The 15,267-nt window shown below is 41.4% G+C and overlaps 1 protein-coding gene across 1 annotated transcript; it reads left to right on the forward strand.

Moving 5' to 3' along the window:
• The first annotated feature begins 7,918 nt into the window (after positions 1–7,918).
• On the forward strand, positions 7,919–8,821 carry LOC123430983 (dehydration-responsive element-binding protein 2C-like). The gene has a single exon (XM_045114806.1). It carries the CDS (start codon positions 7,940–7,942, stop codon positions 8,519–8,521), a length of 582 nt encoding a protein of 193 aa, XP_044970741.1. The 5' UTR covers positions 7,919–7,939; the 3' UTR covers positions 8,522–8,821.
• Positions 8,822–15,267: the final 6,446 nt, after the last annotated feature.

Here is a 15,267-nt window from a genome sequence, read left to right on the forward strand (position 1 = left end):
AGAGAGGTTTTAGTCAACGGTTGTGAAACTTTTAGATCCGTGCGTTCTTTACAAATCTTTATGTCATCTTATAGATGCTGCTACTGCGTGCTATTCGGAAATGCTCCAAATATCTACTCTACTATACGAATCCGTTTCACTACTCATAGTTATTCGGATTAGTGTCAAAGCTTGCATCGACGTAACCCTTTACGACGAACTCTTTAACCACCTCCATAATCGAGAAAAAATCCTTAGTCTATTTAGTTACTAAGGATAACTTTGACCGCTGATCAGTGATTCAATCCTGGATCACTCTGTGTACCTCTTAACAGACTTGCTGCAAGGCACACATCAGGTGCGGTACTCAGCATGGCATACTTTAGAGTCTACGGCTAAGGCATAGAAGACGACCTTCGTCTATTCTCTTTATTCTGCCGTGGTCGGGTTTTGAGTCTTACTCAAATTCACACCTTACAACACAGTCAAGAACTCCTTCTTTGCTGATCTATTTCGAATTCCTTCAAAAACTTGTCAAGGCATGCATCTTGTTGAAACTTCTATTAAGCGTTTTGATCTATCTCCATAGATCTTGATGCTCAACGTTCAAGTAGCTCAATCCAGGTATTCCTTTGAAAAACTCCTTTCAAACAACCTTTTATGTTTCCCAGAAATTCTACATTACTTCTGATCAACAATATGTCAACCACATATACTTATCAGAAATTCTATAGTGCTCCCACTCACTTCTTTGGAAATACAAGTTTCTCATAAACCTTGTACAAACCAAAATCTTTGATCATCTCATCAAAGTGTATATTCCAACTCCGAGATGCTTGCACCAGTCCATTGAAGGATCGCTGGAGCTTGCATACTTGTTAGTATCTTTAGGATCGACAAAACCTTCTGGTTGTATCACATACAATGTTTGCTCAAGGAAACCGTCGAGGAAACAATGTTTTGACATCCTATGTGCAATATTTCAAAAATAATGCAACAACTACTAACATAATTCTAACAGACTTTTAGCATCGCTACGAGTGAGAAAGTCTCACCATAGTCAACTGTTTGATCATGTCGGAAACATCTTTGCGACAAGTCGAGCTTTTCTTAATAGTGACTTATCACCATCGTCGTCTGTCTTCCTTTTAAAGATCCATCTTTACTCAATAGTCCTATGACCATCAAGTAGTTCTTCCAAAGTCTACACTTTGTTTTCATACATGGATCCTCTCTCGGATTTCATGGTCTCCAGCCATTTGTCAGAATCCGGGCCCACCATTGCTTTCTCCATAACTCATAGGTTCACTGTTGCTCAACAACATGACCTCCAAGACAGGGTTACCGTACCACTCTGCAGTAGTACGCGACCTTGTCAACCTACGAGGTTTGTAGTAACTTGATCCGATGCTCGATGATCACCATCATCAGCTTTCACTTCAATTGGTGTAGGCGCCACAGGAACAACTTCCTGCGCCCTGCTACACACTGGTTGAAGTGATGGTTCAATAACCTCATCAAGTTCTACCACCCTCCCACTCAATTCTTTTGAGAGAAACCTTTCCTCGAGAAAGGATCCGTTTCTAGAAACAAACACTTTGCTTTCGTATCTGAGATAGGAGATGTACCCAACTGTTTTGGATATCCTATGAAGATGCATTTATCCGCTTTGGGTTCGAGCTTATCAGACTGGAACTTTTTCACATAAGTGTCGAAGCCCCAAACTTTCAAGAAACGATAGTTTAGATTTCTCTAAACCTCAGTCTATACTGTGTCATCTCAACGGAAACACGCGGTGCCCTATTTAAAGTGAATGTGGTTGTCTCTAATGCATAACCCATAAACGATAGTGGTAATTCGATAAGAGACATCATAGCATGCACCATACCAAATAGTGCGTGGCTATGACGTTCAGACACATCATCACACTATGATGTTCAAGCTGGCAGGAACTGCGAAACAATTTCCACATTGTCTTAACTGCGTACCAAAACTCGTAACTCAGATATTCATCTCTATGATCATATCGTAGACTGTTTATCCTCTTGTCACGACGATCTTCACTCTAAAATAGTTTGAACTTTTCAACATTTCAGACTTGTGATTCATCAAGTAAATACTCTTGTATCTACTCAAATCATCAGTGAAGTAAGAACATAATGATATCCACTGCGTGCTTAGCACTTATTGGACTGCACACATCAAAAATGCATTACTCCCAACAAGTTACTCTACTTGTTTCATGTGGCATGTTTTGCATGCCTCAAGTGATTCAAAATCAAGTGAGTCCAAACGATCCATCAGCATGGAGCTTCTTCATGCATTTTACACCAACATGACTCAAGGGGCAGTGCCACAACTAAGTGGTACTATCATTATTACTTTTTATCTTTTGGCACTAATATTATGAACATGTGTAACACTACGATCGAGATTCAATAAACCATTGAGGGTAATTATTCAAGCAAATAGAATAACTATTATTCTTTTAAATGAATAATGTATTGCAACAAACACGATCCAATCATGTTCATGCTCAACGCAACCACCAAATAACAATTATTTAGGTTTAACACCAATCCCGATGGTAGAGGGAGCGTGCGACGTTTGATCATATCAACCTTGGAAACACTTCCAACACGTATCGTCACCTCGCCTTTAGCTAGTCTCCGTTTATGCCGTAGCTTTCATTTCGTGTTACTAATCACTTAGCAACCGAACCGGTATCCAATACCCTCGTGCTACTAGGAGTACTAGTAAAGTCCACATCAACATCATGTATATCAAATATACTTCTTTCGACTTTTGCCAACCTTCTTATCTACCAAGTATCTAGAGTTGCTCCGCCTCAGTGACCGTTCCCCTCATAACAGAAGCACTTAGTCCCGGGCTTGGGTTTAATCTGGGGTCTCTTCATTAGTGCTGCAACTGCTTTGCCGTTTCACGAAGTATCCCTTCTAGCCCTTGCCTTTCCCGAAATTTAGTGGTTTTACTAACCATCAACTATTGATGCTCCTTCTTGATTTCTACTTTCGCAGTGTCAAACATCGCGAATCGCTCAAGGACCATTGTATCTATCCTTGATATGTTATAGTTCATCACGAAGCTCTCACAGCTTGGTGACAGTGACTTTGGAGAACCATCACTACCTTATCTGGAAGATCAACTCCCACTTGATTCAAGCGATTGTCGTACTCAGATAATCTGAGCACACGCTCAACGATTGAGCTTTTCTCCTTTACTTCGTGGACAAAGAATCTTGTTGGAGGTCTCATACCTCTTAACAAGGGCACAAGCATGAAATCACAATCTCTTTAGAACATCTCTTATGTTTTGTGACGTTTCAAAACGTCTTCGGCGCCTTGCTTCTAAGCCATTAAGTATTTTGTACTGAACTATCGTGTAGTCATCAGAAACGTGTATGTCGGATGTTCACAACATCTACAGACGACGCTCGAGGTGCAGCACACCGAGTGGTGCATTAAGGACATAAGCCTTCTGCGCAGCAACGAGGACAATCCTCGGTTCTACAGACTCAGTCTGCAAAGTTTGCTACTATCAACTTTCAACTAAATTTTCTCTAGGAGCATATAAAAACAGTAGAGCTATAGCGCAAGCTACATCGTAATTCGCAAAGACCATTAGACTATGTTCATGACAATTAGTTCAATAAATCATATTACTTAAGAACTCCCACTCAAAAAGTACATCTCTCTAGTCATTTGAGTGGTACATGATCCAAATCCACTATCTCAAGTCCGATCATCACGTGAGTCGAGAATAGTTTCAGTGGTAAGCATCTCTATGCTAATCATATCAACTATACGATTCATGCTCGACCTTTCGGTCTCATGTGTTCCGAGGCCATGTCTGCACATGCTAGGCTCGTCAAGCTTAACCCGAGTGTTCCGCGTGTGCAACTGTTTTGCACCCGTTGTATGTGGACGTTGAGTCTATCACACCCAATCATCACATGGTGTCTCGAAATGAAGAACTGTCGCAACGGTGCACAGTCGGGGAGAACACAATTTCGTCTTGAAATTTTAGTGAGAGATTACCTCATAATGCTACCGTCGTTCTAAGCAAGATAAGGTGCATAAAGGATTAACATCACATGCAATTCATAAGTGACATGATATGGCCATCATCATGTGCTTCTTGATCTCCATCACCAAAGCACCGGCACGATCTTCTTGTCACCGGCGTCACACCATGATCTCCATCATCATGATCTCCATCAACGTGTCGCCATCGGGGTTGTCGTGCTACTCATGCTATTACTACTAAAGCTACGTCCTAGCAATATAGTAAACGCATCTGCAAGCACAAACGTTAGTTTAAAGACAACCCTATGGCTCCTGCCGGTTGCCGTACCATCGACGTGCAAGTCGATATTAACTATTACAACATGATCATCTCATACATCCAATATATCACATCACATCATTGGCCATATCACATCACAAGCATACCCTGCAAAAACAAGTTAGACGTCCTCTAATTGTTGTTGCATGTTTTACGTGGTGACCATGGGTATCTAGTAGGATCGCATCTTACTTACGCAAACACCACAACGGAGATATATGAATTGCTATTTAACCTCATCCAAGGACCTCCTCGGTCAAATCCGATTCAACTAAAGTTGGAGAAACCGACACTCGCCGGTCATCTTTGAGCAATGGAGTTACTCGTACGATGAAACCAGTCTCTCGTAAGCGTACGAGTAATGTCGGTCCGAACCGCTTCGATCCAACAATACCGCGGAATCAAGAAAAGACTAAGGAGGGCAGAAAAACGCACATCACCGCCCACAAAAAACTTTTGTGTTCTACTCGAGAAGACATCTACGCATGAACCTAGCTCATGATGCCACTGTTGGGGAACGTCGCATGGGAAACAAAAATTTTCCTACGCGCACGAAGACCTATCATGGTGATGTCCATCTACGAGAGGGGATTTCCCATCTACGTACCCTTGTAGATCACACAGCAGAAGCGTTAAGAAACGCGGTTGATGTAGTGGAACGTCCTCACGTCCCTCGATCCGCCCCGCAAACCGTCCCACGAACCGTCCCGCGATCCGTCCCACGATCCGCTCCGATCTAGTGCCGAACGGACGGCACCTCCGCGTTCAGCACACGTACAGCTCGACGATGATCTCGACCTTCTTGATCCAGCAAGAGATACGGAGAGGTAGATGAGTTCTCCGGCAGCGTGACGGCGCTCCGGAGGTTGGTGGTGATCTAATCTCAGCAGGGCTCCGCCCGAGCTCCGCAGAAACGCGATCTAGAGGAAAAACCGTGGAGGTATGTGGTCGGGCTGCCGTGGCAAAAGTTGTCCTCAAACCCTCAAGGTTTGGCCGAAATTTGAGGTGGAGGAGTCCTACTCCAATCCTACTTGGAGTAGGATTCCACCTTCCCACTTGGAAACTCTTTCCACCTTGTGTTTTTCCCTTCTCAAACCTTATGGGCCTTAGTGGGAACTTATTCCAGCCCACTAGGGGCTGGTTTATCTCTTCCCATAGCCCATGAGACCTCTTGGGGCGTGACACCCCTCTCGATGGTCCCCGTCACCCCTCCCGGCACTCCCGGTACACTACCGATGAGCCCGAAACTTTTCTGGTAATGCCCGGAAACTTTCCGGTAACCAAATGAGGTCATCCTATATATCAATGTTCGTCTCCAGACCATTCCAGAAACCCTCATGACGTCCGTGATCCCATCCGGGACTCCGAACAACATTAGGTAACCAACCATATAACTCAAATACGCATAAAACATCGTCGAACCTTAAGTGTGCAGAACGTGCGGGTTCGAGAACTATGTAGACATGACCCGAGGGACTCCTCGGTCAATATACAATAGCGGGACCTGGATGCCCATATTGGATCCTACATATTCCAAAGATCCTTATCGGTTGAACCTCAGTGCCAAGGATTCATATAATCCCGTATGTCATTCCCTTTGTCCTTCGGTATGTTACTTGCCTGAGATTCGATCGTCAGTATCCGCATACCTATTTCAATCTCGTTTACCGGCAAGTCTCTTTACTCGTTCCGTAATACAAGATCCCGCAACTTACACTAAGTCACATTGCTTGCAAGGCTTGTGTGTGATGTTGTATTACCGAGTGGGCCCCGAGATACCTCTCCATCATACGGAGTGACAAATCCTAGTCTTGATCCATACTAACTCAACGTACACCTTCGGAGATACCTATAGAGCATCTTTATAGTCACCCAGTTACGTTGCGACGTTTGATACACACAAAGCATTCCTCCGGTGTCAGTGAGTTATATGATCTCATGGTCATAGGAACAAATACTTGACACGCAGAAAATAGTAGCAACAAAATGACACGATCAACATGCTACGTCTATTAGTTTGGGTCTAGTCCATCATATGATTCTCCTAATGATGTGATCCCGTTATCAAGTAACAACACTTGCCTATGGCCAGGAAACCTTGACCATCTTTGATCAACGAGCTAGTCAACTAGAGGCTTACTAGGGACAGTGTTTTGTCTATGCATCCACACAAGTATTGTGTTTCCAATCAATACAATTATAGCATGGATAATAAACGATTATCATGAACAAAGAAATATAATAATAACTAATTATTATTGCCTCTAGGGCATATTTCCAACAGTCATCACTTTCCACTGCCCACTTTCTATACTTGCTTGTGTAGAGTGTTTATTGACTTGAGTGAATTGCTAAAACTTGCAAGAACAAAGATTGGGAAAAGGCTAAGTTTAATTTGTTCAAGTAGTCTAATCACCCCCTCTACACCTACTTATGATCCTACAAGAGCGAGCCACATAGAGGCTAAGGGCAGGGAGAGCATGAAGTGTCATTCTGAACATCAGTGATAGAAAGGTTTAGTACAATAACACGGATCTTATCTCTAGGGTTTCAAGAGGTTTAGGCATTAAAAGCCTAATGCATTTATTTGATTATTCCAATCTTAGTTATTGAGGCAACCCCTTGAGACGATAGGGCGTTCAATTGGACAACTGACTCTTGATGCACGACGTGTGTTGGTCAAGATATAATTTGTACACATCCCCCACTTCGGTTCGTAACAAGCACATCTCGATGGGTGACTTCCGGCGCACAAATTAATATCATATTTGGTCCCAACACAAATATATGGTTGTAAGCATTAAGACTTCATACCCATGCCTATTTTTATTATAAGTGTTCTCCTTCAGTTGTTTGGTATGATCCGGTCAAAAGCTGTAATTGTTACTATAACAAAAGCGTGTATGAGACCCTAGCTTAAAGGGCATCATCTGTCGTGGCTTCAATAACTCAGGGTCACCTCTGGGGAAAAAGGCCACAATCCTTTCTGCTCCATTTCCGGATTACCAAAAGAAGTAATCAGTTTTCTTGATTTGTCATAATCACGATTAAAACTAAATAACACAGTCATCAATGCAACATTATAGTTTTTCGAAGTTTATGTGGCAGGTATTAGGAAGTTTTCAAAAGGCGGTAGTTTTTGCAATCATAGCCCCAATAATGGTAGGTTTATGCTATTTACTCTAGCTAGAGCCATGAATTAAATGTCCAAAGAGACAGGTATGTGCGTGTTGTGATGTGCCAGCCAGCCATGACATGTGTACGCAAGAGATGGAGACCAGGTGTGAGTTGGGAAGGCATGACACTTGCACACATGCACACCTACACGCGCCACTTCACCTGCACACACAGACAACACATGTAGATACCCGTCCAAATCCAAATCAATCAAAGCGACTGGCTCGCTGACCGAGGTAGGTAGCGCAGTCCCTCCAGATGCCTCGTCGTTCCCACCACACGTTGCTCCGTCCCTACACGTACGCACCTCATCTCACCATTGTCTTCCATGCCATCACCGCATCTATAAATATCAATGGTTATGGACCCTCTCCCGAGCAGAGTCAATCTCCATCCACCTACCAAAGTCATATCAACAATGGAAGAGGTGCCGGCGCCGGTGACTGAAGAACAGAACAAGCGACGGTGTTGCCCACTCCGGCGGTCGCGCAAGGGGTGCATGAAGGGCAAGGGCGGGCCAGAAAACCAGCGGTGCCCCTTCCGCGGCGTCCGCCAGCGCACGTGGGGCCGGTGGGTGGCCGAGATCCGTGAGCCCAATCGTGGTGCCCGCATATGGCTTGGTACCTTTGCCACCGCGCTCGACGCCGCACGCACATACGACGCTGCGGCAAGGGCGCTCTATGGTGACTGCGCACGCCTCAATCTCGCAACAGCTCCACTTCCATCCATGACTGCGGAAGTTCCTCTCCTTCACGAACAAGCACAACAGCCTTCGACTCATGGTACCAACACCAATAATACCAATGTGCCATGCTGCTCCTCCTCCAACTCAACACCGTCGCTGACAACCCGCACCAACTCAAGCACCTTGGACAGTGAGTTGTCAAATTACAACATGGCAGGGACGTCGGAGTTGGAGGACTTCGATGAGTATGTGGCGGGGCTTCCCAAGCCAGAAGACTATGGCTTGGATGGGTTTGAGGAAGTGATGGACGAATAAGGCAGAGGAGGGATCAACATCTAGGACCCCACCGTCGCATCTGAGTGACATACCATGCATGGCTAGCAACCGCTTCTTCCCGCAGCAACCCAACTCGTGGTGATTATAGATCTCGCCGTCAACATTAAAAGAAGAAAGTACATGGAAAATTATATACACCGTTGGTGCTCTCTTTCTACTTAGTATGTTTTGTATATGTTGGTCGATGTAAATCTAGGATGGATCATGTTGTGTTGTTGGTCCATGAATGAAGCATGCATGCATCACCACATCTTGGCATAAATGATTCCGCATACATTCTGGCGCGCATAGTACATTGAACATATATAACACATGATCCTACATGGTAACATAGCATGCATCCCACATGTTGTTGTTCTAAGGCATCTTCATGTTTTCTGAAGTATGTATGTATTCACTGGCAAATGGAAGTAATGGCATTTTCGATAGTTGTGTGGAAATAAATTGTATGAGCTTCAACCAATAACCCTTGCACGAACTTTAAAGATGCAAAGATATAGCAAGACTATTAATTGTTGTATTTTCTTAGGATAGTCTCAATTCTCTAAGATGTACTCTATCTAAAGCACACCATCTATGTGATACCGTATTTAATGAGACACAAACTTTAAGATGCAAAGAGATAGCAATACTAATCATTTTATTATCTCATAATCTTAGAGAAACCCAATGCTTCAAGGTGTATTATGTATAAAACATGCCTGCTCAATAGAAATCTAATTTGGAACCATTTTTAATGAGGAAATAGAGTATTACTATATCTTAGTTCTTAGCTCAAAAATCAAAAAAGCTAAGGAATTGGACTATTGCTATCTTCGTTCTTAGCACCAAAACTAAAAAAACTAATGTTCTTGCTATTTCACAAAATGAGATACAACTCTAAAATAAAATCCATTGAAGAAGTTGTATTTAAACACATATTTAATATATATCTTAATATATTATGCATAAGGAGTGTCCATAGATACACCTATGGTTGTAGGATAGCTTGTTGGTTGATAACGAAGATACATTTAAAAACACATATACCTGTAGTCTATTGGAAACCCCAATAGGTTGTTGGTCAGCTTGTTGTTAAAACTATCCATATAATCCATAAATAATTCATCATACAATTACTACAATAGAATGTATGTAGTGTGCCCAATGGGAGGTGAGAGCATTTATAAAGTTTGCCTTCTCTCATTCACCTTAAAGCTTGTGTCAAGGTTATTGATTCATGTATATACAACCCTCCTCTCTCTTCCTGTTTATTCTATGCCACATCATACAAATTATGTGTGACAAATTTCACCAACACCTATCTTACAACTATAGGAGATGCCCTAACGCAATGAATGATGCATAATAATTGCTTTTCTTCTTAGTCCCGAGGTCCTACACATGTACATTGTGCATGTAGCCCATGTGTCGCTATAAGGCACTTCCAAATCATCATCCTGTTTTCTTAAAATATGCATGTATTTATCCACAAGAGATAACATCAGATAAGGCATAAAGTGCCACCGAATTAAATTTTTCCTTGTCGGTTTCGAGGTCCTACAGAGGATACATATGTAAAACGTGCATGTAGACCACGTGTTCCCATGACTCATCATGCTCTTTTCTCTTAATTTGCATGTACCTACGTATCCATTCATAAGAGAGATTTTCATGTAATATAAATTGTGCCGCACAATGTTTTCTTTCCTTCTTTGTTTCGATGTCCTACACATGTACATATCTATATACATGTTTAACAAGTGCATGTAGCACATGTGTCGCTGCGTGGCTCTCCCAAGTCATCATCATATTTATATTAATGGATAGCTCTTTCCCCTATTTATATTTCCTGCTAAATAATATGTCTAGAAACAAAAATAAAGGGGCGATATCATTTAAAATTTTCTTTTCTTTCTCTTTTTGATCTGAATGACATTACTGCTCGTACCTTCTATCCATTTGAAACAAAATGTTGCCATTTTTGTTATAATTTTTGTGTTATTAATGTGCACGTAGTTTCATTATTAATCAAGTGATCCACTAACGGTGCACCATTTTGGATGAAACGGTCTTTTATTCTTATGTACATCGGGAAGTATGTATTGTGTCAAGTGCTTAAACTATATTGTGTTACACGTAATATTTTTGCTCAACATAATTTCTGCTCGGAACCTTCACCGCCATGCTCAATGTTGCATGCCCATATGAAGTTGCGGCAAGGGTATTTTATGACGACTGTGTATGCCTCAATATCACAGTAGACCCCCTTCCGCACAGGGCGGCTGCAATTCCTCTCCTTCATGCACAAGCACTACAGCCTTGGGCTCACAATACCGACACCAACAACACTAGTGCGACGTGCGGCTCCTCCTCCAACTCAATGAATCGACCACAATCCCCACTAATTCTCTCACCTTGGATAATGAGTGGTCTTATTACAAAGCAGTGGTGGGAGGGGAGCTGAAATTGTTGGACTTCGAGGACTATGTGGTGTGTATTCCTAATCCGGAAGACTTTGGACTGGAGGGGTTTTAGAAGGCGATAGATGAATAAAGCGGAGATGGGTCAATGATAATTGTCCAATGTATCTATAATTTTTTATTATTCCATGCTGATATATTATCATTCTAGGTTACTTTTTGGGTATTTATTATTTTTTAGCACTAACGTATTGACCCAATGCCGAGTGCCACTTGCTGTTTTGTGCATGTTTTTCACCTTTTCATGTTTTCAATACCAAACAAAGTCCAATTGACCTGAAACTTTTTGGAGATTTTCTCTGGACCAAAAGAATACCAATGAGTATTGGAAGAACGTTGGGGGCCACCCGAGGTCCCTGCAAGACAACAGGCCGCGCCCTAATGGCTTGTGGGCTCCTCGAGGCTCTCCTGACTCCGTTCTTTGTCTTATAAATTTTCATATATCCCAAAAACCCTAGAGGAAGTCCGAAAACACTTTTTATGTCATCGTGAGCCTCTGTTCCGACGGGAGGCCATTTGGAGCTCCATTTCGGCACCCTGCTGAAGGGGGATCAATCACGGAGGGCCTCTTCATCAACCTTGCTGCCCTCATGATGATGTGCGAGTAGTTCACCAGAGACCTACGGGTCCATGGCTAGTACTTAGATGGAAATCTCTCTCTCTCTCTCTCTCTCTTGATCTTCAATACAATGATCATCGCATCTTCGCTTTGATCCATATGATGTAATCCTTTTGGGCGGTGCGTTTGTTGGGATCCGATGAACTGTGGGTTTAAGTTCAGATTATTCATGATAAATATTTAATTATAATATGATTCTTATGTGCATGATTATGATAGCTTCATAATTCTCTCCGATCTATTGAAATAGTTTGGCCAACTAGATTGATATTTCTTGGGTGAGAGAGGTGCGTTGTAGTAGGTTCAACCTGGCGAGTCTCTATATTCCAGTGACAGAAGGGGACAAGATGTGTCCTTGTGTTGCTTCTACTAGGGATAACACTATGGGGTTCATTCATATTGCTTGAGTTTACTTTATCTACATCATGTCATTGTTCTTCATGCATTACTCTGTTTTACTTAATACTCTAGATGCATGCTGGATATCGGTCGATGAGTGGAGTAATAGTAATAGGTGTAGGCAGGAGTCAGCCTATTTGTTTATGGATGTGATTCCTATATACACATGATCATTGCGGTGAATATCGCATAACTATCTGATTTTCTATCAATTGCCCAACAGTAATTTGTTTACCCACCATATGATGTTTTCATGAGAGATACCACGGGGGACAACTATGCCCCCCGGGTCTATTCACCATATATTTACAAAACCTTCAATACCTTGCTGCCATTTACTTGTTTTCATTTTATTTTGCAATTTACAATTATCTACACATCTCACTTGCTTGCAAATAACGAGACCAAGGGGATTGGCAACCCTCTTGCCCGCGTTGGGTGCAAGTTGTTTGTTCTTTTGGTGCAGCCGCTGAAGATGGTTGTTGTTGATATTTCTATTGGTTCGATAAACCTTGATTTTAGAAATGAGGGAAATACTTATCCACATTATGGTGCGATAACCCGTTCCTCCCCATGAAAAACCCAACGCAGATCACAAGTATCAGGAAGGATTTCTGGCGGAGTTGTTGGGGAATATCATCACCAACTACCAAGTAACTTCACACAAATTTTCATTCACTTGTTCCTCTTTTTATTTGCTGGTATATTTACTTTGTCTCATAAAAATGGAAAACTATTTATCTTTTCTTGTTAGTAGTTTTCTTGTTTGAAGTCATGGCTAGTTCTTCCTTTGTTCGTGTTACTCCCAATGATGATGTTGTCAATTTTAAACAAAGGGGAGGAGAAAGTTTGAAAGATGCATGGTATAGGATTTTCTATGCTCAAAATAAAGCAACTAATAAATTATCCACCACTACATTGCTTCATAATTTTTATATTGGTGTGACAACTTGGTATTGGTTTGTCCTTGACACCATCACCGGTGGGAACTTTTTTGGGTTTCACACTTAGGATGCCTATAATGCCATTGAAAATCTTGTTGGAACGCTAGCCATTATCATTAATGAGACCAATTTAACCTTGGAACATGTCATGAAAATTCTTGATGATATTGAGAGGAAAATAATTACTAATGAACCAATTGAAGAGTTAGATAAAAAAAAGCATAACCATATCACTCAACTTGGGTCACGTGTAGGAATGACTTTGAAAACTTTAAAGGAAAAGGATACTATTATTGATGATAGGGTAGAATAAGGTTTGAGTAGAATTGATAAAATGGAGGAGGTGATTGACAAAGCTGGTTCCGCTTTCACACCATCTAAAACTAATGCTAGTACCTCTCGAAACAAAAGTCCCATGTTCATATACATTCCTAAGAGCATTAGTACACCTCCTACCAAAAGAAACGAAGATCTCAAAATGATTAGTGTTCACCCCAACTTTATAAAGCTTATAAAAGATCCTATTATCAATCCCCCTATTGTTCCTATTATCCATGGTTGTGTTATTAAGGAGCTTGATGTGAAATACGACAACACTTGAAACTCTGCAGTATGCCTAGCTAGGGGCGTAAAACAATAGCTCTTGTTGGCAGGCAACCCGACAGTTATGTTTATTTTTTTGCTTTTACTTTCTACTTGTCTATGATAACATGATTGTATATACTTTAATTATTGTAATTTTATGTTTTATTTAGTGTATGTGCCAAGTAAGGCCTTTGGGATGATTTATATGATGAGTAGAATTGATACGGTGCAAAAAACAGAAACTTTGATGTCCATTGCAGAATTTCTCTGATTTTACTAGAACATCTTTTTAATCTGAATGTTTTACAAAGTACTAATATACAAATTCTTAAGGTCATCCTAATTTTTCGGAATTGTTTGAGTTACATAAGTATGGCAATTAAATGTATCTTTACAGACTGTTTTGTTTTAGGTAGATTCTGTTTTTGCTTGCATAATTTGCCTGTTTTGATTATGCTACGGATTGTATCGGGGGTATAAGACATGGAGAAGAGATAAGGGACTTTTCTACTATCCTTTACCACACTTGTGCCTCAAAGTGGCACCTTTTTCTTCATATGGAGAGTCTCATGGTATACCATTCATATGCTAGTGGGAATAACTTTTTCATAAACTTGGCTTGTATATTCCGATGAAGGGCTTCCTCAAATCCCGAGGTCTTCATGAGCAAGCAAGTTGGATGCACATCCCACTTAGCTTCAGTAGAGATTTCATACACTTATAGCTCTAGTGCATCATTCGCATGGCAATACCTACTCCTTCCATCGATATCAATCGACGGGCATCTCCATAGCCCGTTGGTACGCCTAGTTGATGTGAGACTATATTCTCCACTTTTTACCTCTTTGATACCTACCACCATATTCTATTCCACATATATGCTATGTCCAATGGTTCATGCTCATGTATTGAGTGAAGAATAAAAAGTTGATGCATATTGAAAAAGTATGATCTAATTGCCCGACTTGAGCACCATGGTGCTTGACATTTGTATTAATGTGATGAAGATGGAGTCCTGCCTTGCTAATATAATAACATGACAGGGGTAAAACAATCTTTGAGGATCGTATACTCTAAAAGATCAATGATTTTGTTGCTTATACTGATAAGAATTGCTATGGTAATGTCTATTAATTCATCATTTCTCAATGAGCATACATGCATAAGGCTACATAATGGGTTGTCACATCAAAAATTCTGTTTTTATCATTTACCTACTCGAGGACTAGCAGGAATTCAGCTTAAGGATGCTTGATACATCTCCAAGGCATCTAGAATTATTGTTCTATGCTAATATATTATCTTTCTAGGACACTTTTTGGGTATTTATTTACCAATTTATATCATTTTTTAGCACTAACATATTAACCCACTGTCTAGTGCTATTTGCTATTTTCTGCATGTTTTTCACTTTTCATGTTTTCAATACCAAACGAAGTCCAATTGACTTGAAATTTTTTGGAGATTTTTTCTGGACCAAAAGAAGACGAATGTGTATCGGAAGAAGGCTGGGGGCCACCCGTGGGCCCCACAAGCCAACACGGCGCGGTCTAGGGGGCACCCTGATGGCTTGTGGTCCCCTCAAGGCTCTCACAACTCTGTTATTCAGCTTATAGTTTCTCATATATCCCAAAATCCCTAGAGGCCGTCCAGAAATACTTTTGACACTGCCACAAGTCTCTGTTCCGACGGGAGGCCATATGGAGCTCTGTTCCG

This window comes from Hordeum vulgare, chromosome 2H (genome assembly GCF_904849725.1).
Source record: "Hordeum vulgare subsp. vulgare chromosome 2H, MorexV3_pseudomolecules_assembly, whole genome shotgun sequence".
Lineage (NCBI taxonomy): Eukaryota > Viridiplantae > Streptophyta > Magnoliopsida > Poales > Poaceae > Hordeum > Hordeum vulgare.

Bases quoted from the DNA above. Each gene is read 5' to 3' on its own strand.
- LOC123430983 (XM_045114806.1), top strand. From the start codon at position 7,940: ATGGAAGAGGTGCCGGCGCCGGTGACTGAAGAACAGAACAAGCGACGG.